The 24,798-nt window shown below is 34.8% G+C and overlaps 3 protein-coding genes across 5 annotated transcripts; 2 read left to right on the forward strand and 1 right to left on the reverse strand.

Annotated features, from left to right (window-relative positions):
- Positions 1–2,387: 2,387 nt before the first annotated feature.
- LOC108217228 (plant UBX domain-containing protein 1-like) lies at positions 2,388–6,549 on the reverse strand. Its single transcript, XM_064092167.1, has 7 exons — positions 6,544–6,549; positions 6,416–6,511; positions 6,269–6,336; positions 5,784–5,857; positions 5,439–5,495; positions 5,254–5,358; positions 2,388–2,843 (listed from the first exon to the last, which is right to left on the reverse strand). The coding sequence occupies exons 1-7, from the start codon at positions 6,547–6,549 to the stop codon at positions 2,638–2,640; spliced, it is 612 nt and encodes a 203-aa protein (XP_063948237.1). The 3' UTR covers positions 2,388–2,637.
- Positions 6,550–9,969: 3,420 nt separating this feature from the next.
- LOC108215771 (probable carboxylesterase 11) lies at positions 9,970–15,040 on the forward strand. Its single transcript, XM_017388339.2, has 2 exons — positions 9,970–11,051; positions 14,138–15,040. Exons 1-2 carry the CDS (start codon positions 10,222–10,224, stop codon positions 14,673–14,675), a joined length of 1,368 nt encoding a protein of 455 aa, XP_017243828.1. The 5' UTR covers positions 9,970–10,221; the 3' UTR covers positions 14,676–15,040.
- Positions 15,041–15,430: 390 nt separating this feature from the next.
- Positions 15,431–18,428, forward strand: LOC108217229 (myb-related protein 315). Of its 3 annotated transcripts, none has more exons than XM_017390068.2 (5): positions 15,431–16,718; positions 16,965–17,182; positions 17,342–17,471; positions 17,546–18,048; positions 18,157–18,428. In XM_017390068.2, the coding sequence occupies exons 2-5, from the start codon at positions 17,050–17,052 to the stop codon at positions 18,195–18,197; spliced, it is 807 nt and encodes a 268-aa protein (XP_017245557.2). In that variant the 5' UTR covers positions 15,431–16,718; positions 16,965–17,049; the 3' UTR covers positions 18,198–18,428. The 3 variants fall into 3 exon arrangements, with proteins under 3 accessions (XP_017245557.2, XP_063947823.1, XP_063947822.1); XM_064091752.1 differs by lacking the exon at positions 15,431–16,718 and adding an exon at positions 16,784–16,842; XM_064091753.1 differs by having other exon boundaries at positions 15,436–16,718; positions 17,546–18,428.
- The last annotated feature ends 6,370 nt before the right edge of the window (positions 18,429–24,798 follow it).

Genomic DNA, 24,798 nt, shown 5'->3' on the forward strand with positions numbered 1-24,798 from the left:
AACAAATCGAATGAGATGATGAGCTAAAAACTCCCGACATATCCCACGCTAACCTTAACCTAAAGTCCGCTAACCTTAACCTAAAGTCCCGTGTTGGTGACTCGCTTGGTCTTCCCGGTTCTTGAGTCATGATATAAAAGGTTAAGTGGGTGTTTGGATACCATGCTTCTGGGCTTAAAAATGGCATAAGCCCACCTCCACTTATTTGCTGCCCGTTTGGCAAACTATATGAAGGGCTTAAATATTGTAATAAAAGCCTAAGAAAAAAGCCAGAGAACCAAGCTTTTTTCCGGGACTTGACTTATATTTTCTTCCGTACAGTATTGCTTAATGTTTTAGATCCCATGCAATTCTGATACTAAAGGCAATTCTGCTACTAAAGAAACATTGTAAAATCTGAAGTATATGAATCCACACACGAGACCATATATACGAGAGATGATCTCAAAAAAAATTTAATTAATTCATGACTCAAGATGCATAATAAATCTTAAATTTATTATTATAATAATTTTTAATAATAAAATTTATATTTATAAAATATTTCATGTATAAATAATAAAAGGTCTTATATTATTATAATTTATTTTTTAATAGAAACAAATTATTATATTATAAAATTGCGAAACTATACCAACTTATAAGTTAAGTTATCCAAACGCTTATAAAACTTCTGGTAGCTTATAAGTTATGATAACCAAACACTTCTGATAGTTTATAAGTTCACACCAACTTCTTACTTTTAATACACTTCTTTATTTTAAGCAATAAGTCACTTCTTTTAAACTCAGCCAAACAGCTAGGGGTGATCGCGGTGCGGGCGGTGCGGTTTTTCGCTAAAACCGCGAACCAAACCGCGCATGCGGTTTGGTTGAAAACTCAAACCGCAACCGCACCACGCTAGCATAAAAACCACGTAAACCGCACCACAAAAATGCGGTGTGGTGCGGTGCGGTTTGTGCGGTTTGTATGCTTAAGAATAAATATTTTTAGTTGAAGTTAGAAATAAAATTTAAATATACAATAATTAAAAACTTTGCATGTAATGAAATTGATATTTATCATTTCAGAGCTACAACAACTACTAAAATAACACAATCAAAAGTGTAAATATGATAATAAATATGAGTACTAACTATTAAGAGACATATTATAATAATATAATAATTTCATACAAATTTGGTATAATAGTAATGCGAGATTGATAAAATAATAATTAACTATTATTTGAAGAGATTTAACAAACATATATAACATAATTATAAATAATATATATGTATAATATAATTTTATTTAACAATCACTAATATATATATATATATATATATATATATATATTATAATATTGCGGTGCGGTGCGGTTTGAACCGCACTACTAATATGTCAAACCGCAATCCGCACCGCACCGCGCGGTTTGTGAAAAATTCAAACCGCAACCGCACCACGAAAATTAAAAACCACATTTTGTGGTGCGGTTTGGTGCGGTGTGGGCGGTTTATGCGGTTTGGGCGGTTTATGCGTCACCCCTACAAACAGCCCCTAAGAATTCTCAATTTTTAATAATTTATTTTTATTTTTGAAATTTGATTTTATAAAAACGTAAAAGATCATTTTAAAATAATTTATAATATTTATTATATTAATAGATTTTATATCCGATAATTTATGAATATAAAAAAATTCTAAGCACATAAAATAAAAATTACATTTCACTTATAAATGTCTTATCACTTATAAACACAAAACATTTTTTTTCAGCTTAGGCGAAATCCCTATAATTTGTGTCTGTATTTTATTTTGTTGGCAGACCATTTTTACTGAGCTTATAATCCACTTATTTTGACTGGTTTCCCTGACAGTGCCCCTTTAAATGCTTAAAACGAGCTTCACAATCAAATCCTTAATTTAGGCTTTTGTGGGACCTCAAACATAGTAGAGTATAAGTGACATTGCAGCCCAGTGCCAAATATTTGGGAATCTTGGCACCTAATTCCCACCTCCCACGTTGTTGTGTCCCCCCAAGTCAGGAATGCTCTAATTCCCCACCAGGACTCCGTAAAATTGTTGTATTTTTCTCACCGTTCCGGGAGTTTCAACTAATTACTGAAAGCTGGGAGTTGGTCCCAAATGTCTTATATTTTAACACCAAAATGTCTCTATTATTACCTTAAAATGTCTCTATTGTTACCTTCTAATATAATGACTCCAACTATCCCTTCAAAAGGCAACTTCGTGTTGTGCCTTATAAAAAAGTAACGTCAAGTCATGTTTTCAGTTGAAAACGCAACTTGAAGTCGTGTTTCCTATGAAAAATCAAAATACAATTTCAAATCATGTTTTGAAGTAACAGTTGAGACTATTATTCCAAAAAATGACATTGAGGCCCATTTAGCTTAAAATAGTGACTTTTGGAATTTTGTCCTCCTAAAAGCTTCACTAATAACATAAATACATAATAGTGGTGGAATTTATACATTGGGCTTAGATATGCTAATATTTGAAACTCTTAATATGCATCCCAGCCTTGTAGAGTGGTGGATAGCTATCGATCCCTTGTCTTGTTAACAATGCAAGATGTCGAGGGTTCAAGCCACCATGGAGTCTTCGAAGTCTCCGCATTTAAAATATCGAAATTGATCATAACTGAAAATACCTATTACTTGTTAAGATCAGACTTCTCACCCAGCGAAATTTGAAAAGAGCGTTTATACTACTGGTTTGGAACTCTGGCGTGGGTTGGACAGGTTCCACTTGTTCAGCTATGAGTTCCAGACCTTTCAATGCAATGATCTCCTCTTGAAGGAAGGAACTCGCTTCACTTGCACCATCATCATCTGGGGAAGCTAAAAGGCATATAAAATACTTAAGATGTTGACAAGAATAGATACGACTGATATCATATGTAAAAAAAAAAAAAAGAAGCAGAAGTTGAGGCTGACTTAGTGGGTGTTTGGCCCGGTCTTTTAAGCCTGGGCTTTGAACTTATAAGTTAGAAGCACTTATTTGTACCGTTTGTATAAAAAGTCAAGAAGTACGATAAAAAGCTACCAGCTTTTGTTTCATGGTTTGTACTTATTTCTCAAACACTTTAATCACATATAAGTCTTAACTTGCTTTTAACATCTACTTCACTTTTTTACTATAAGTAAAAATCACTTATTTTAAGCTCACCCAAACGGCACCATTGACTTCTTACATTTTATCTATTCATTTGATAAGATGATTCAGAGCCTATCTAGCCTCAAACTAAAGCAGTATAACAAAGCATATAACTAGAATTACTCAGATAAAGCAGGACAAGAATTAAGGATGATCAATGGAATAAAACAACAAAAAATAGGCTTCATTGAATAAACCACAGAACCACTCTTGAACTGTAACTACAAGGATTAACATATAATATTTAATACATATAAATTATCTTCATAATTTCTTTTCCTGCATCATTAGGAAAGAGGAAAGCAAGATGCCCGTCAACTGAATGTAGGAGCTGAAAAGTTGACAATCCATGGATATCCTGACTATTTAACAAGTGAGTCACCATTTGGCCTACAGAGTCACAGACACACAGGAATGAATGGACTCTGGTGTTGACAGTGTCATATTTGTAGAATTTTGATAAAACACATACCAAAATTTGAGAAACAGGAACATAGAGTTTAGTATATTATCATTTACAGCAAAATTACAGATATGGGGCAAGTAAAAACTAAAAACTTGAAGGGCTTAAATTTCCAAATACAACAAAGCTTATAGAATAAACGTGATCAGTTGTAACTAACTAAATTTTTTTACCAATCAAGTGACGACTTCAATTTAGATCCCATTCCCATAGACGTTCTAGTAATAGAAGTATACTACAATGGTTCTTTAAAGGTAAAAAAAGATTCAATTCACATATATTGAACATTTAAAATACTTCCTATACCTATGGCTGTTTTTAGTGGCTGTGATTCAACCCTAAAACCCGAAACTGTTTCAAATCTGGGGAGGCTAGTTGTTACAAGGTTCTTTTTAGCCTGATTTCACTTAACTGTAGTATTTTGGAATCCATATTACCACTGCCTTACTGCCACATACAAAAGGTCTTGCAGATCTAGGTTCATTCCGAGCATCGCTAGTCGCAAGTGCCTTATACTCCAACATCATCGAACCTTTTAATCTTTTAAATGCATCATCATTCTTCAGTCTGGCCTAATTTATACCATAAATCACAACCGACATCTCCTTTGATGTTTGTTTCATTACTTTAAGTCTTCTTTCACACATGAAATTTTTTCAATGTCATACACATTACACAGACCTTCCATACGAGTTTGAGTGTATACGAGGGTCAAACTGTCTACAGGACAGCAACATATATTTAAGAAAATAAATAGCCATGGGAAAAGATGCAAACTCAGATTATAACATTAATCTCTGGGAGTCATATGACACTAAGCATTCTTCTAAAGTTCGAGTAACTGTTCTGAAAACCACTGGTAAGATGTTAGCAATTGTGCACTACATAATCATATAGAAAAATGTAAGAATGGAGGAAAGTAATGTTGCAACTTATAGCTTACACAGTTACACTCCACTAATAAGAAACTGCATTTAGTAAACTAGATGCGTCATGTCCAATGTGGATAATAGGACAGGGATTTATAGTTCACAAGGGGATTTCTACACCCTTTTTTGTTCCTTTTTCTTATTCTGACAAATAGACATCAGAATATCAGTTAATTTTAAAATATAATATACAAGCCATACAGTTTTTATCGCCAGCAATAGGTTGCATAAAATATAAGAGTGGGTCATCAAATAGAAGTAGGCAGTTCAATGTCTTTACGAAAGTTTAGGACAGCTATCCACAAAATCATGCATGGGGGCTGGAACATATTACAATAAATTTTGCATGTAGGAAATTTTTCACATGCCAGAAATCTGAGACCAAACAGATAGATACACCATCATATTTGAATTTTAACTGTATCCATCCAGTTATGTGTTTGCAACTTTTATATAGTACCAAACAGATAAATGTAGCAAACATAAGGCTAAAAGCACAATTATGTAAGATAATATATCATTATAATTCAACGTGACAATTTAAAACAATTAAGGATTTAAGGGTGCTTCAGACTGATCAAATGAGAATTTCACTTTCAGACCATGAGCAAGCACTCTTTCCTTCTTGTATTGGTCTGTGTACACTAATGACTGACAAAAGAGATACTTTATTCATGAACTCAAGATGAAATGTAAAGTAACCTTTTGGTAAATCCTGTGAAAAGTAAACAATTGCACCAGGAGCGAAGCCAGCAGAGTAGAAGTCCTGGGACATATCCTTAATTTGCTTCTTAGGAGGAGTGGTATCTGAAAGATGATTAAATATTTTAAGTTAAACACATATATACATACCTAATAAGAATTTTTTTTATATTCTTAATGCTTACATATATAAAATGGGAGCTCTGTCCGTGCAAGGACTTTCTTTAGAAGATCATATATGACTATAATGTTGTGTTTGGTTAGAGCGAATGAAAATGGAGGGAATGGAATGAGATTTGAATGTATAATAATTTCATTCCTTCCAGCATTCCATTCCTATCACCCTTAACTAGAGCTCAAACCCTACATTTTGTGAAGGAATGCTCCATTTTTTATCATACTTATATTCTACCCAAATCTTATCATACAAAATTTGCACTCACTCATATTTTCAAAGTCCTCCCTCCTACACTCTATTATTTTCTTTTATTTATACTCATTCCATTCCATTCACCCCAACCAAACACAACATAAGAGTTGAATGGACTCTGATGGATGAAATGTCACTTCCAGTGTGTGGTTGTGTGGGAACCGGACCCACAGCCTGCACAATAATAATTATTTTTATTCTCTAATCTTACATGTTGAAAGTGCCAATTTAACTTAACAACTCAAGCCTAATCTTAGACTAGTACCAACTTAACTCAACAACTCAAACCTAATCTTAGATCAGTTGACTGGAGCAAACTATGTTGCTGATAAACTATAAAGATAGTATCTGAGAAACTAATTATCAGTTTAGAACCTTGGTTAACCTTGACCTGCGAGCAGCTTCTTCTGCTTCTCGAATTTTCGAGTCTTTAAAACCTTATCTCTTCAATTGTCAATCACCACTAATAAATACATCTGTAACAATTATCACATAGCATAACGATCTCAACAAACATAAATTACACTACAAATAGTACACCAAAAGTTGACTCATATCCTGACTATTTCAATGCTGATAAGGTACCTGCTTTTTCGGACCCAAAACACGATAATAATCCTCGGGAGTAAACTCATACATGTCATCATCCTCATCTGTTACAAAGGGGAACAAGAGCTTAGATAGCTTAATGAGGCCAAAACATTTTTCGAAAATAAAGAAATGGGTATGTACCATTATTTGAAGCATGAATTGAACCTGTGAAATAACAGAAGTTTCGAAAACACGAATATCTCGTCCTAGTTTCTGCCTAGCTGCCTCAAGCTTTTCCTGAATCGCTTGAATAAATCAATCAGCATAACCCACATAACTAAATTCAAATCAATCAGCAAGCCATATATACATATATAAATTAAGTCTGCCTGAAGCTTGTATAGTTAAAGAATAAATCTTGTAAGACCATAAAAATAAGTGAAAAACAAGTATAGAGATATGGGCTGTAAGTTAACAGAGCGAATAGCAGATTTAAATGACGGAAAACTGTACCTAATGATTCTGTGTCCATGGGATCAACGAACGAGGCTGCAAACCCAAATGCCAAACACGGTCTTCTGAATCAAAGGAAATGCTACTATATGCCATGTTCGAAAGGGGTAAAATGGCTGATTCATAACTGTAGTCTCCGGTGACTCATAACTGTAGTCTCCGGTGACTTACAAGGAGTCCCCTGTGGGGCTGGTTTGGGGCGGGGATTGTGATTCCCGCACGCCGTTCCTATATATTTTTATTTTTATGAGTAGTGCTAGGTGAACAAAATTGTGTACAGAATTTTTGCACATAATGATGTGGAAATAGAGGTGATGGATTTTAATTGGGTGGTTGATGTAAATACAGGGGGTCCATTCCAATTAAAATCCAACACATGTCATTATGTACAAAATTTTGTACCCATTTATGTGCACCAAGCATTTTCCTATTTTTATTTGTCCGATCATCCGTAATGGTACAAGTAATAATTTTTTAATCTTTTTTTTTGAAGAAAAAAAGATAATTCAATGAATAATAGCCATACGACATCTACAAGAATGATCGAATCGAACGAACGTTGAAAAAATTAACATGCTTGTCTTCATATCCAAGATGAGACAAATAAGCGATGTTGAAATTGACGATGGTACATGTATAGATGTTTGCTCTGTGTTCACCATTTTTTCCAAAAACTCTGCTTGAGCTATCAACCACAAATGCAATTCCCAAAAGGCTTTATCGATAAATCCAAACCACTCTCACAAAAGGAGAGAAAAATCACACACTCTCACCAGGGAGAGAAATCAAACTATAATAAAAAAAAACTAAAACAATTAGATCTGCACCACGATTCTTGGGAGATAATCGATCCACCCACAAATCCAAAAAGACCTATGGAATAAGAACGACAATCGAAAGTTTCGGTGATATAGATTTAATAAAACTTTCCCTGAAGAAGGAGATTTATTAAGAAAATCAATGAAAAAACAAGAACAATCAAAGAACTAGCAATCAAAAGGAAAGATTTGGGGCTTTCCACCGGAAATCGATGGAAGCCCCGTCGGAGATGAAAAGAGAGAGACGGCTAGAGAGAATAGAGAAAAAGAATGTAATATTAATAATTTTTTAATCTTCATTCCTTTTGTTAGGATATTGTTTAAATTACAATGACATTAGATAATTGCTATTTTACAGTCGCGGCTGCTTAGGTGTATTTTAGTGGGTGCTATTTATAATTTATAATCAATATGAAGTGCAAGAGCATTTATTGCATACACAATTTTTATTAGAGATGTACACGGTACGGTTTGGAACCACGAAGGTGCGGTTTTAAAAATTGAAAATCGAAACCAAACCAAGTATCATTGATGCGGTTCGGTTTATAATATGATCGGTTTTGGTTTCATATGATGCGGTTCGGTTATCAAACCGCGAAAAGTCCGAGAAATTAAAAATCATGATATGAACACTTGAGTACGGAAAACAAAATAAAGTTTAACTTGGTCATTTTTGGAAAAATTTTATGATCTCTAAGAGGATGTCCAGTATTAATCTCTATAATACGACGCATCATAGAGACTCTAGGGTGACCTAATCTTTCCTGTCAAAGGGTAAATGATTTTGGATCTTTGAGTTTCAAAGTATTGACATTGTGTGACTCCATGATTTTGATTTTCATCATATATGATCCCGAGGAAAGTGAATGAAACTTTTCTAAGATTTTCTTATTGCTAGAAATAGCAGAAGTAATATGAAGAAATTCATTACTAGCCTTAGAAGTGGTTTCAATGTGAAAATTGTCAAATCTGATATCTTTAAAATTAAGAACATTTCTAACGAACTTACTAGAAAATAATGAATTTGGAATATGTACGTGTGTACCGTTAGGAAAGATGAAACTACTTGTTTCAAAACCTTCGATTATATTAGATATGTCAGAAATCATTTCAAGTTGAGCTTCGATTTTGGTTATATGTGTAAAATATTTTTAGTTCTGTAGAATGAGTTATACCACAATCAGCAATGCACATTCTTCTCGGTTTTGGTAAGGCTTCACGGTGATAACGTGTTGTAGTATTTTAACTACATTGATAATAGATAACTCTTATTTTGACAGATAGAGAGAGAAGAGAGAAAGAAGCAAGCTGCTTGAGGTGTATTTTCTCCATTATAGAGTGATGCTATTTATAGCCAATATGAAATGCAAGAGCATTTAATGCATACATAATTTTTACTTCTACAAAACTTAGCCTTAGTATGTGAGTTTTGAGCACATGGCAATCACTATAACAAATATTTTATTTTTCTGTGTCTTTTCACTTTATTTTGTTATTATAAATTTGAATTTTATATTTAGAAATATAATATATTCTTATTTGATTAGAGTATCATTTTTTCAATATATCTAATTAAGTTATTGTTGTTTGGATATAAACTTTCGATAAATTAAGATTTGATCTTATTTTTAAATTTTGATTTTATTAATTATTCTCAAATACATGTCATGATATGCATTTATTTTATAATCATATGTTTAATTTCAGTAAAATCATTATATTGTCTGATGATTTCTAAAGTGATGAATAAGATATTCCCCACCAACAACATATAAATTGACTTGTAGGACATTTAATCTTTAATAAATTTAAATTTTTAAATCATATTATTTTATACATCTAATAGGCATCGTTATATATCACGCTAGTTAGAAGTTTTTTAGGTCCAATAGTGGCGTGATAGTTATCAAATTAATATAGAAGTCTAGTGAAGTTAACTAACTTTATTTCAAACATAATTTGTTAGTATTAATTTTTTTTAATGTCTTGTGTTTCGATTATTTTTAATTTTACTATATCATGATGGGCAATTATTCTAATAAATAATAATGGTGGTAATGAATGAATTTCCATTTGTCACGTTCGCTATTTGCCTTCTTTCAAAACAATCTTAAGAAAGACAATGACTAATTTAGAATTTGAGTTAGATATGAATTTGACTAATAATATTGAATTCTAAAATATGATGAAAATTATATAGAGTTGTTCATAAATTAATTTATTTGAATCTATAAAATTAAAAGAAATAGTTTGTTGGCGATATAATTATGTTAGTGCAATAATTGTTACATTACAAAATCATATTCGTAAATAATTATTATTGAATAAAAAATTATATCATAATAACAACTTTCCATATCACTTCTTATTTATTTATATTCTGAATTTTATATGAATTTAGGAAATATTCAGCTAAACAATAATAAGTAAAAAAACAGAAAATAAGCAGCAGGAAAAGCAACAAACAGCGTCGGCCGGCGAGTGCATTTGTTCACCGACTTTCTTAAAAATGTATACGTAAAGGTCCACTTTCTCTCTCTACACAGCAACGTTTCTCTCTCTTAACAACTAAATCCCTTTATTCTACCAATCCAAACCCTAATTATAATTTTCAATGTAGAAATTTTCCTAATTAAAACTATCACAATCTCATCATCGATCACATAAATATTAGAAATGCCAAGTGTAGGTGTGAAACTGTACAGCGTGTTCTTCAAATTCCTGTTAAAACATAGATTACAATCCAGAATTCAAACCCCAATTGATCAATCCAAGGATCCGAACCACTTCGGCGTTTCGACCCGACCCGACGAGTCCATCGCCGCCTCCAATCCGTCTTTTGTTGATGCCGTTGCCACCAAGGACATCCACATTGATCCTTTTACTTCGCTCTCAATTCGTATTTTTATTCCGGACACGTGTTTGGTTAATTCAGCTACCAAGCACTCGAAATCGAGGGTTAGTGCTTTGATTGGATCGGAGAACGATGATTTGTATAGGCGGAGCAGCTATGATTCGAGTAATGTGAGTAATCGACAAGTGGGTGGGAATGTGGGGAGTAGGAGGAATAGTTATGCTACTGTTGGTGATTCGGGTAAGTCGGAAAGTGGAGGGTCTTATCGAGGGTATTTACCGAGTGGTGAGAATTGTAGGAAGTTGCCAGTGATGTTGCAGTTTCACGGGGGTGGATTCGTGAGTGGGAGTAGTGATTCGGTTGCAAATGATTCATTTTGTCGTAGGATTGCCAAGCTGTGTGATGTGATAGTTGTGGCGGTTGGGTATAGGCTTGCGCCTGAGAATAGATTTCCGGATGCGTTTGAGGATGGGATGAAAGTGTTGCATTGGTTGGCGAAGCAGGCGAATTTAGCAGAGTGTGGCAAGTCTATGGGGAATGTGAGAGGGGTTGGGGCGGAATTGAGGAAGGGGGAAGTTCAGAGGCATATTGCAGATTCGTTTGGAGCATCAATGGTGGAACCATGGCTCGCTGCTCATGGTGATCTTACCAGGTTAAATGTTTGATCTTGTTGGATTATTAGTTGGTTTTTTGGGGATGTGCTGGTCATGTTTTAAAAGAGTTATGCTAATACAAAGTAAAGTATGTTGGTTATGTTTTAAAATAGTTTTAACTTATCGCAAGGAAGTGAAGTATGTCGTTGAAGTTTATGAGTGAGAAAATGAGCTACATAGAATTAGCTACGAACTTCCGCTTTAGAAATTCAATCATATCTTTCAGTCTTTCACATGAGTGAACGAACTTTAGTGGGCTCAGCATACTTTGATCTAGGGAGTCAAACCTACTTGCAGCACTAATAACTACAAATTATAACCTCAATATTTGGCTCCTAGACCTTTGTCTGAGACTCAGAGTCAAAAGGTATTGACCGTTGTGACGGGCAATATGGCATAGACAAAGGTGCAAGGACGCCATGGAGATACCATGTCAATAGCCAATAATTAAGGGCAGGCATGATTATAATAATCTTGTTATTGACCTTTACCATAAAAATTCAACAAGGCATCTGTTTGATGATATGACTTGTACTACTGTTGTTGTCCACATCAAGTTTAACTTTCCTTGGTCGAGGATTACTTGTTCGTGAGGATAATGTTGTCCTTTCCAGTAAATAAGTTCAGCTGTATGTTTCCCTTTTTCTTTACTCCATTATGTAGCTATTTTCTATGTTTCAACTTGCCAAGTGCCAACTTGCTATAAATAGCCCGCCTCTGCAATTTATTCGCAAAGCCTTTTATATCTTCTCGTAATAGTTACGCAAGCATATAACTGAAGCTTGAAGATAGCATCTATGATTGCTAGTACTCTTTCGGTTCAGTGCTAGGAAGCTTTATTTGTCTGTTAATATAGCCAGAAATGATTAATGTCTTTTTTTATCTTCTCAGATGTGTACAATTTTTTCATGTCTGTAACTGAAGTGTTATGATTGGTGAAGTTTATTATCTTTTCACAATGATTTTATTGAGTTTTACAACTACATTGCACAGGTTTAGTGTTCCACACTCTCACTTATGATTTATGTTCTGTGAAAATTGTAATAAGAAATAAAGTAGTGACAGGGCTCTCCCCCATAGTTACATAAGACTTGGTTCGATTCGAAACGGGGAACGAAATCGGGTACGCGGAACATTAGTTTTAGTGAATCCGGTACGATGGAACGTACGGGTACGATGGAACGTATGGGTACAACTGGTCCTTTTAAAAAGAATTCTATAATCATATATATAAATTCCATTATAGTATACAATTTTAGTTGATAATTTATACATTTATAATTTTTTTTAAAGAAAAAGATGTTGAATAACAAATAAAAGTACACATTTATTGATAAAATAAACTACTTATCATATGACATAAACATGGATCTATTGTTCGGAACAAGAATGAAGTGTGTTCTCGCCAGTCGTCACTTCCGGCGATCTAGGTCGCGGCCCCGAACGTTTCCGTTTGCGTTTCGGGTACGAACGATTTGGATCGCGGTACGTGGTAGCGTACCCGTTTCCTTGTAACTATGCTCTCCCCCCTCCCCCAAACATGCGATAGAGAGGCCAAAGTTTATGAGAAAGAGGATAATAATTAGTAGGAAAAAGGGAAGAGAAAGAATGTTTATGCAGCAAAACTGTAGCAGTAGATATTGTATTTTGCTGCTCCAGTGATATTTTGCTGCTTCAGTATTGTTGAATAAATACTTGCTGCTTCAGTATTGTTGAATGAATAATCTTCACAGGAGGAGCTACAGGTTCTAAGACTTTATATGGTAACCACTTCATAACCTTAAGGTTATCAATTAAAACATATATTTGAAAACCGATATGTGACTGCTAATTTTTGAGCATGTTTTGTTTTAAGTCATTCTTTAATTGTGCTAATAGAATCACATAAGTTGTTTTGTTACTATTTTTGGTATATTTGTGCATTATTATTAGAACTTTAGAAGTACCTGTATTCGGAGTAGTTTTTTTTTTTTCCAACACTTTTGCCTGGTCAATCAGCTGTGGATTCCTATGTAGATCAATCTAATTTATATAAAATCTCTGAAAATAAAATCTTTTAAGTGAATAATTAAAGTTTTTTACTGGATTGAAGTGTTTGCATTGGCTCCAAGCATAAACATATTCTTTTAATTTTTTTCGGACTACATTTGATTTATTAGTGGCCTAAATTTGTTGGGACTTGTTGCATTCATTCCATTTTGTTGATATCTTGTATTGAAGTTGTTAGGGGTCACTAATATTATCGATTAAAGATATAAATTAAGAACACAACATTATACAGTATATAAATAATGGTAAAGTTGAATTTATTCCATTTTGTTGATATCTTGTCTTGAAGCTGTTAGAGAGTCAATAAGATTTATGATTAATGACATAAATTAAGAACACAAAATTGTACAGTATATGAATAATGTTAAAGTTAAGGTAATTCAACTGTAGAAGAACTAATGCCCCTATGGTCAATCAACTGCAGAAGGGATAAATTTGAATGATGGATCGCATTCCATAAAAAGTGAGATTAGTACTGAACTCAATAATTCAATTCAAGGCTCAAGCAGTTCTACATGCAATCTGCAATAAGGCTCCATCTGACCATATAGTAATTTAATTACATGAAATCTAAGTTGCACCTTTATGTGTAAGGAATTTTTTGTTTGCATAAAGTAATAGTCGACTGGCTCATTGGTTGCAACTTGTAAATAATAATGAATTTGTTAACTGAGGAGCTTTTCACATTTAATATCTGTGTGATGATTGTTGTCCATGTGTAACCTTTCCTGGTATGCTGACCCCAACAGCAGAATAAGTGAATAAGTAATTTAATATGCTTGCGGTTTAGTTAGAAGCTAAATTAGTGGACGATATTCTACTTGTTTGATTTGGTAAATGCTATTTAAAGACAGAGATGTCTTCTTAACTTGCTTGTTTACAGTTTAGGCAATGTCATTATCAAGATCACATGAAATTGGTGTCTAACAAACCTGCTATATGCTTACTGATATAGTTTAAGTTCCTTTTCTATGTTGCTATGTATCAACATAGTTTTTGTTGCTATGTATTAACATAGTTTTTATCTAATGATCAGATGTGTTCTCCTGGGCGTGAGTTGTGGTGCAAATATAGCGGACTATGTGGCTCGAAAATCTGTAGAAGCAGGAAGGATGTTGGATCCAGTCAAGGTTGTTGCACAGGTGCTGATGTATCCTTTCTTCATTGGAAGTGTTCCAACACATTCCGAGATTAGACTGGCTAATTCCTACTTTTATGACAAGCCAATGTGCATACTTGCATGGAAACTTTTTTTACCTGAAGAAGAGTTCAGTCTCGACCACCCTGCTGCTAATCCTCTTGTTCCGGATAGGGGGCCGCCACTGAAGCGCATGCCCCCTACACTCACAGTGGTAGCAGAACATGACTGGATGAGAGATCGAGCCATTGCTTACTCAGAAGAACTTCGGAAGGTGAATGTTGACGCACCAGTGCTTGAGTACAAGGATGCGGTTCATGAATTTGCTACTCTAGACATGCTCCTTAAGACACCTCAGGCCCAAGCCTGTGCAGAGGACATTGCTATCTGGGTGAAAAAGTATATATCACTTCGAGGTCATGAATTCTCTTATTAAGCATGAGAAATCCAGAATAACATACAGGAGTATCAGTTCTACTTGCATTTCTGTTGTATATTATGGGTGCATCGAACCATCAACTTGCCGACATTGATATTTTATTTGTAGTTTGAGGAATTGGTTGTATCTAGATTGGGGGTTGTTCCAAGGAATTTCTAAATGGTCCGTGTGCATCTGTTCATTTTTTTTGTAATATAGGGTATTGTTTGTGTAGGTTTAGTTGAGTTGTGATATGCAATTAGTTAGGTTTTAGATGAGTGTGATCACTGAGACACCCCCTTTCTGTAATCCTTTTTCTTATGTACTAGTTTGTATTACTATTTATGAGTACCTTATTTGAAATGAGTTCTTCAGATTTCATCTCCTCCTTGGTTTAGTGTAGTTGTGTTCTCATTTATCATCTCCTTGGTTACAGAAAATTTGAATTTTTTTGAAGTACTTCTCAGGTCGTTGTGAGTCCTTAAATATCTGTGCATGCCCCTTCTTTTAACATCGTCGTGTGAGTGGCTCTCCATGTTCTGTTTCATGTACTAGAATATTGTAATGCTTCTTTATTTGTCTTGGAGTGTCTTCTTGACTCTTGGCCTTCTCTATAGGCTATGGACTGTCAGTGGCTTCCTCTTGTGCATACTCCATATTATATTGGCGATGAGGTACCTTCTTCTCTGGGTATTAGGTCTTGCTTTTAGGAAATAATTGTTGTGGTCCTTTGACATGCTAATTCTTTTCGGGTGGGGAAGAGTGACGAGTCTCATTGTATATTTAGGTTGGCTTAATCTAATTTCAACATGAATAAATTAGGGTCTAGAGCACAGTAGAATAAATGATTCCAGAGAGAAGAAATGAACCCTGATAGAGTAATAATCTCTCTCCCTTTAATATTATAGAAACGCAATGTCAGTGATGTTATTATGGTGTTGATGTAATATCTCTTCTTCTGATTCATTTTATGCATATGCTGGTTTATACTATCAGAAACATTTTTTTGTTTTTCTTGTCGATTTTTACCTGTCGCATCATCTCTAGCTGATAGTATCATCTCTGTACCTGTATCTACATAAACTACAGTTTCAGAAGTTTCAAGATTGCCTTGCTTTAATTTGGCGCGACGATGAAGGAATCAAGCAAAGGTGTACTTTTGGATCCTGATGACAGCAATTAGCAATTGTAAGTACAGCATGGCACCACTAATGTTAAATGCTACGCAAAACATAAAGAAGATAAAAAATGCCACATAATTGAGGAAATCAGAAGCAAATCAACAACATTGTTCTGTTTACTCTAAACACCCCACCAAGATGTCTTTTCGTTCATTGGATGTACTCTAAACTATATTAACAATTTCAAGTGAATATAACCAACTTACGTGTATAAAAAACAGGTCCATGAACTTGTTCTCTCTCTCTCTCTCTCTGCAGTCCATTATTATTAATCGTTTATTCGTATTATTTTGTACCGGCTTAATCAGTGAACATGTCTGTATGCCTAAGACAATCTTCCAGTTTAAGCTTGTGATATGGATTGATGGTCAACACGCTAAAATAGATATTGTACTTGAGCTCAAGGGTTTACTTTTGGCTTTAGCATCTGTTTATACCCGGGAAGGCATAAGACAATCTAGTATTTTGTTAGTGCTCTGATGAATTCCTTTTCAGCTTCAGCTTTTGATAAATTGCAATTTCTGTCTTCTTCCAATTGTTCTTTTGCTAACTCTGCTGTGTTTATCATAACACTGAATGCAAAGTCAGTGAATCCGCCAAAATGATCAGCAAACAATAAGCCTTGTCTCGGCATAATATACATTATTTACTACTCCATATTTATTAAATTTTAGACGTCTGATTTAAAAATCCACGAATGGATGACTACTGACTCAAAAATGTAATTTTGCTGTTCCACTACAGCTTTGACGAAATTTCAAGTGGAGTCATTATGGGATTTCGAATAGCTTAAATTTTGTTTTTGGCATGTCTTTGTTTACAAACCTAAGTTGAAAGAGTTGCTTCCTAAGACAAACTCGGCCAGCTTTGAAGGGACCAGGTAATCATATAATTAGTACAACAAGGGAGGACTGCAGCTGCATTATATATATACACTATGATACTTTGTCCATTTTTATATGCATTCCTGTGCTTTTTTAGGCCAATGCACTCTCATTTCTCCGGTATGATCTCTTTCAATCATGTTTCTCCCCCGTGAACAGCATACCTCGTTAATTAAATTTTAAATGATCTGGCAGAATCTTTAGTTGTTATTATTAAGTTACGACAATTTATATATATATAGGGGTGCTGCAAGACTTCCTTTTTCCGGTGTGACTGTACCAGCAGAAAGCTATTTTGTCATTTCCTTTTCAAACAATCGCGTACAAATGGGGAGACAACCTTGCTGTGACAAAGTTGGGTTGAAGAGAGGTCCATGGACTACAGAAGAAGATTGCAAACTCATGAATTTTATCCTTGAGAATGGCATACAGTGTTGGAGAACAATCCCCAAGCTCGCAGGTACCTGTTTACACTGTCATTTTCTATTTTTTTTTACTGCAGAAAAGATAAAAAATCTTAGACATTCATGTATGCATGCATGCATCATTTTTAATCGTCTTTCTTTTTTTTGTTTAACCTCATTCTTGTTATTATGTTATTTTTTGTGTTGTAATGAAGGATTGCTAAGATGCGGAAAAAGTTGTAGATTAAGATGGATCAATTATTTGAGGCCTGATCTTAAGAGGGGGATGCTATCTGAAGCGGAACAGAATAAAATTATAGAACTCCATGCTCGTCTTGGCAACAGGTCCGTGTACCTAATTTCTATTTGCCTTCTTTGTCAGCTACTAGACTGTTTTCTTAAAAATTGAGACTTTGCAGGTGGTCTAAGATTGCATCTCATTTTCCTGGCCGCACTGATAATGAAATCAAGAACCACTGGAACACCCATATCAAGAAAAGGCTCAAAGCTAGTGGAGTATACTCTGTGGCACACCAACAGGTTGAGCCTAGAGAGAAAGCGGAACTGATTCTTGGGACAATGCCGGAGTCCATTTTACATATTCCTGACACCGAGCCAAAAACTAATGAGATATATGAGAGACAAAATAAAATCGACATATCATCAGATGAATCCACCTTCCTCTTGAACAACTATGAAATAATGTGTGGAAGCTTGGATGTCGTATCACTGATGAACCAGGTAGCCAACACCTCTGCTTCTTACAGCCCTTCCTTCTCTGTAGAAGAATCTTCGAGCAACCCCTCAATTGGAGAATCCTCTTACACCCAAGGAGATTCTGCACAACAGTGGGGACAATCCACGGATGCCATGCTGTCGTGGGATGCTTTTAATCAATTAGAAGAAGAGCTTTTCTATTTCAGTAAGTCCATTTAGATAATTTAGTTCCAGTAACCACCCTGTACCAATTCTATTACATTTTTAAAGATAATCATTAGCTGTGATTTATTTAAGAAGATGTGTGTTGCAGTTGCTCCGCGAGGTTCATGTGATCTTACTGTTTATTCATGACAAGAGGACTTGGCATATTCAATATGTTGTTGCTTTCTGTTTGCACCTTGCACCTAAGATGATATTTCTGGTTTAAAATTGTGATACAATGGAAGAGCACCACAGCTCTTTCTTAAAGGGTTTTTCTTTTTTTCATTTCATAAAATCCGAAGGTATTCCATTCGGATTTTAAAAAATGTATTTAAAATTCTTCTAGAATTCCGGGTCCTGGTTCCCAGTGTCTTGAAAATGTAATGCATTTGACAAACGGTTTTTCAATGGTGTGTCTATAAACACACAATAAGTACAAAACTGATAAGTTTCTCTTATTTTAATTGACTTAAATTATTAGTATTGGTAGACCCCTGCGTTCACAACAACTACACCAATCAAAATAAACAAAATTCAAAGATGTTAAACAAACCCTTTGAAAAATGGTAGATATCCAGAAAAAGAAAATAGAGGATATATGTCTTTGAACTGCTTTTTATTTGAAAACCCCAAGGAGTAATAACTTGTAATGCACATGAAATCAACAACAATAAGGTACAATACTAAGTAGCAGCAATCACATAATTATCTGTAACAAAGAACCAATCTTCATGATCATCGTCCATATCGTCCACTGATATAGTCCTCTCCACATCACCAAATCTCATCACCTCATCACTTTCAATCCTCAAATCTTCATCACACTCATCATCATCATCATCATCATCACAATCCCACTGATCGAGCCGATCAAGAATCCCCGTAGCCGTATACTCAAAACTCCTCTTCATCCCATTAGAAGTCTGATCAACAACCTTCCAAGACACATACTTGCAATCAGAGCTCACATCCGTTGCAGACTTGAGCTTGTGTGAACCCTTGGCCTTATCTTTGGCTTTACGAGCCGGTTGCATATGACAATCGGAGCACTTGGGCTTGCCGCACCTTCCAGTGAACTTGGAATGATTGGTGGGCTTTGAGGTGACTTTTGTGAAGAGTCCGGCTGTAGGGGGTGTGTCAAGCTTGTTGATGACTCTTCGTCGAGGGTTCGGGTTTAGTGGCGAGGGAATGCTGCAGAAGCTACGTACCATTCCGTGCTGGCGACCCTCGCGCTTCATGTTTGGTGTTTGATTGAGAGCTTTTGGTTTGAATTGTGAGATATGGGAGACGACGATGGGTTCTATATATACGCGATTGAGATTGGTGGAGTTTGACATTTTACTTGGAGAGCAAGAATGTTTGACAAAGTCAACGGTCGTATTGTGCAAGTATTGCTTTTTGGCCTTGTAGATAATCGGTGTCACTTAAAACATATATTCAGTGATCCTGTCATTTCATTTATATTGGTAGCATGTTATTCGATTTAGCATCTTATAGTTTTTTATCCATAATTTTATAATTATAATGAGGGTCGAAGGCAGGAATTTGGGTTGTGTTTTGGCCTTGCATATGCTAAAAACGCTACGAAGAGGTTAAAAAATCTATTCGATATGTACTATATAATAATAAATTTATGTATTTTGTATTACATGCATTTGAAATGGTTGTGTTATAAATTTTAAAACAATATTTTTTAATTTTGGATATATTGTTATAAATTTTAAAATAATATTTTTTAATTTCGGATATATCGAAAACAAGTTTAAGAACTATTTTTTTTTCTTCAAAATATGAAATTTTTGAATGAAAAATATCAAAAATAAAAACTATTTTGTTAGTAATCCTAAAATTTTGAAACTCTCCACCATAAAATATTTTTTCATATTAACAATATGGAATTTTTGAATGAAAAATATCAAAAATAAAAATTACTATTTTTAGTTTTTCTGAAATTTGGAAAGTCTCCACCATGGAATATTTTTTCATATTGACAATTTGAAATTTCCTTCTAATAACTTCGAAATTGAAAAAGATAGTTTTGAAATTTTCTTTCTAATATATTTGAAACTTCCTTCAAATAATTTCAAAATCAGAAAAGATAATTTTGGAATTTTCTTTCGATATACTAAACTAAAAAGTAATTTTTGAGATTTATAATTCAGGAATTTCAGACAATTAGGAAAATAGAACGGAGCTCTTTGAGAGCCGTCATGTCAATGCCCTTCGTTTCTCCTTTATATAAATTTATTGATCATTCATGATTTGTAATGTGCAGGAATTAACTCATGACAAAATATATGTTATATAGTTTAAAATTTGATATAGAATTTAATTTTCAGAATATGATCATTGTAATTTGTTTTAACAGAACCATGTTTCAAAAAATTTACAAAATATATACATTTTGAAGAAGGGACTCACAATTTCTACTATGACTCGTCTTGTAAAATATGCCATTTTCATTTAAGTTCTTCTTCTTCTTTTTTTTTGAAACCAATTTAAGTTCTTCTTAACATTTTATAATTTCATAGCATTCTCTCAGTTACATAATTTTTGTCCCATTTATTTCACATGTATTTTAATATTTTCAAAAATTAATTCTTGTTTGAACTCTAAATCTTATATAAAAAATCTAAAAAAATATGATAATTAAATAGATATTTTAAAAATCTTAAAATTCCTGAAAAAATCAAACCTGCGACGAAACTGAAACCGAAACATCAATCCAACTAGAAAGAAATCATGCTGACACATGAATCAACTGCAAAATCATGTCACTGATGACTCTGTATATGTTCGCATTGTAGACTGTACTGCATAGAGAGGACTGTAGTACTGCCACAGAAATATGAGTACAACACAGAAATATGAGTACAACTACAAGTTCTACTAGTACACAAGTAGTACAGAAACAAACACAAGCACATGTACATTACAATCAACTCAAAAGTACCATCCTCGAAACACATTCCACTCGGACCCCAATTGTGGTGGAAGTAAATGCCAGCTATTGCATAGTGAAGCTAATTGAAAATAGGCGGCTTGTAAAAGGAGTACTACAATTCGTGACTAGTCCAGCCATCCAAGCTCCCTATATAAGTAGTCACCCCGAATGGCTGGAAGTTGTCATCCCAGACTACGAAATACTAGTGTAGAATGGGATTGATCAGGATGGAGACGAGTATATCAACTCCGATGTTTTTCTCAATTTTCAGAACGCCGTTGAGAGCGGACCTCACAATGCAGAGTTTGCGGGTTGGAACATCATCCCGCAAATTCTGCATTGTTAAGTCCGCTCTCAGCCGCGTCTTGTCTCGAAGTTTTAGAAGAACTTTGAAGTTTTTAGACTCGTCTCCGTCATATTCAATCCCATTTTTCACTAGTATCTCCTCTGTCTTCTTTCTCCTCTGGCCTTGATTGTTTCAACGTTGCTTGATGGGCGGCCGAGTGTATCAGAAATGAGGATCTATCTGATATTCATATCCAACCAATCAGTTCCCTTGATATCTTTGCAGTTGCATTTATGCAACATTAGCATGTGACAAGAAGATCACATGAGTTGAGCTCGTGACTATGCTTCTTCTTTCACCTGTAATGTCCAATAGAGGGCTCTTCATTGCAGAATAACTTCAAGACGGCTAAACTTCGAGTGCACAAGATCTAAGAATGCGAGTGTTACACATCTCGTAGCACAATTTATTTTAGTTCAAATAATTTCTAGTGGTTTTTATGTAAAGATATGTTTCAAATATTATTATACGGTTCTTTAATTTAGTTGTACTATGGAATAATTTGATAGGCCTAGTCTTTTATATTTTTCACTTCATAATCTCAAGTTCTAAATATATATATACTGAATTTTCTTGGAATCCAATATTCAGGATGACATTCAGTCTTGACATCAGGAGAAAGTGCTTTTATAATAGTACTAAACCGTTGAAAAGTATACCAGATCTTTAAGTTTTCGAAATCAAAGGATAAAAAGTTCATTGAATAAGTATCTATTCACAGTTCAAACTTGCACTCAATTTTCACTCAATAATCACAAGAGTTTTCATATTTGTAGTAATCTGCAACATAAATTCTATCAAGAAATCAACAATCAACAAATTACAATACCTATCTCTCTCAACTAACATGAAACTCAAGAACTAGATAAACAAAGAGTACCTATTCGCGCTTCACTTGGACTCACGATTCAGTACCAAACAACAGTCCCACAACGTGCAGAACACAGTCCTTGTTCCTCAAGTTTAGTGAGTCTAGTTCTGCAATTGGGACAAGTTCGATTCCTTTTCAACCAATGATCAATGCAATTGCTGTGAAAAACATGGGAGCACGGCAACTTCTCGAACTCCATCCCTGAGCTCAAATCTTCTAAACACACAGAACACGTGATCACCTCTTTTCCCTCGTATTTCCCTTTCTCTACACCTATAAAACTCGAATTCGCCTCATCCTCATCCATATCCTCAATACCATCATCCTCAATATTATCATCATCATCCATATCATCAAACCGTCTCATCGACTGAAGTTCCTCCTCATCCGCTACTCGAAAATACGAAGCCTTAACGAAAGCATCAATCTCATAACCACAATCCACACCATTTTCAGGGCGTAGAGAAGCCAGTTTCGTCCCGCAGTCAACTACATTGTCTACCAAAAATTTCTTTGTGGCCGGATGCAGAGCATTACATGAATTAATAACTTGTTCACACAAATTATTAATCCTCCTCGAACGAACATCATCGAAAGAGAACTCAACAGGCTCTATCGGGTTTTCCTCATGACCTGCCCCTGCGATCAATTCATATTCGTTAGCGATTGTTTGAATACCCGGAGCGACCTCGGTTAGAACATGAACACATTGTAAGACAGTGATGTTCACTGCACAAATTCTTGTACGGTCAAAACTCTGTGTCCATGAAAGATTCATGGAATGTTCTGGAATACTCATGGCGGCGTGTTTCGTGTATACGTCAAACAAAATTACAGGCAGGTGTGATTGCAGAGAGGGTATAAATAGACAACGTTGGTGTGAAAGTGGAACTACTCAGACTCTTATGAGAATTAGGATTTTTAATTAACTTGTTTTTTGGGCGTGGCTTCCACACGATATTTCTGATGAGGTGAAGATTTTTGCTTTTGGCCGCCGAGCTGGCATGATCAATAGACAATAATGTTAGGGCAATGCTAGAGCCCAAAAAAAATTCCCAAAAATTTTTACCAAATGATGTGGCAAACAAGTGGCTAGTTATGATTGGGTGATTGATGAATCTGCAGGAGGGTCTCATTATTATGGGAGTGAATTCAGCCAATCAAATCTGGACACATCATTTGAGAAAATTAATTGGGACAATTTTTTGGGGTCTCTAGCATTTTCCTGGATGTTAACGTGGCATAAAGTACCCCGTAGTACTAAAATATGATAATTTAACATATATTTATGATCAATAGACAATAGAAAAAAAATTATATAATGAAATGATAATTAGTCTATGTCGTTGGCTGTCAACACCCATTAATTCCGCATTTAGGGTGGTCAAGCCGTACATATTTGCGTTTTGGTTTTTCTTAAAGATCTCATTTTAAGCTGTCTGATTATAATCAAATTATGATTAATCTTCTTTGTATTTACAATATGAATCTCTTTGCATTCTTCTTTTATTTATAAACCCTCTTTTTTTACCCTGTATCATTTTTTTTTTTTTGACAAAATGCAAATTCATCATACCATTAAATTAAAACAAGTCTAGTCCGGACAAATCCCCAACTGACAATGCAATCAGGTTGATAAACAATAAAACGAGCTAAACAAATAGCCGCATTGTTTCCAGACTGCTTAACACACAGAATCCAAGGATTCTTGAAATTGAAAATGAATCGAAAGGCTTCTCGAGTAATCCAGCCTACATCAATTCCGAAAATGGTAGCTTCACAATAGTTCCATGGCTGTTGGGGTGTTCAGGCGACTCAGTTGTAAAAACTAAGCAATGAGGAACAAGAGTACTCGAATAATGAACAACTATAATTTGTAAAAGGTGAGCACATGCGATCGCGACCGTTCCAAGCATATCCCAGCTATCTACATGCCGAGAGTCAGCTATAGACATGCCGAAAGTATTAATGATGCGATAAGTCAGATCTCTCAAAACTCTATCCCAATCATTCTCATTGATAAGACCAAAAGACATAACAACCACGAACATAACAACGCAGAATCACCCAAAAATTGGGTACTCAATCAACACATGCCAAAAGGCGAGACGGAAAAACACAATCGGACCTTTGACTTCAAAAGATCTGATTTATTCAGAAAACAATCAAGTCCAAGCTCAAATCCGAAACAGATCCGAGAATAAAACTCGATTGGAATCTTCGAGGTTTAAGCAACACTCGATTTTATTGAAAAACAAAAAAAATTGGTAAATAGCGGAGAAGATGGGAGAGCAAAAAGGATTTGGTGCATGAAGAGGATGAAGGTGGAGAATGGAGAAGTGACGGCTAGTTTTGGGAGTCGACTCTCAAACCCTAATTTGAGAGAGAAGAAGCAGCCTGTGTCATTTTTACCATGTATCATTTTGGTGTCAAAGAAACAGATAAATTAGGCACGATACTGACCGGTGCAGTGGCGGAGTGGCGGAACCAGAGTGGGCTAGGGGATGCTAGAGCCGTCAACCTCGAAAAAACAGTGTATATTTTCTTCGCAGCCCCTGCTCAATTATTCATGTTAATATAATTTAGGACA

The sequence above is a fragment of the Daucus carota genome, chromosome 4 (genome assembly GCF_001625215.2).
Source record: "Daucus carota subsp. sativus chromosome 4, DH1 v3.0, whole genome shotgun sequence".
NCBI lineage: Eukaryota > Viridiplantae > Streptophyta > Magnoliopsida > Apiales > Apiaceae > Daucus > Daucus carota.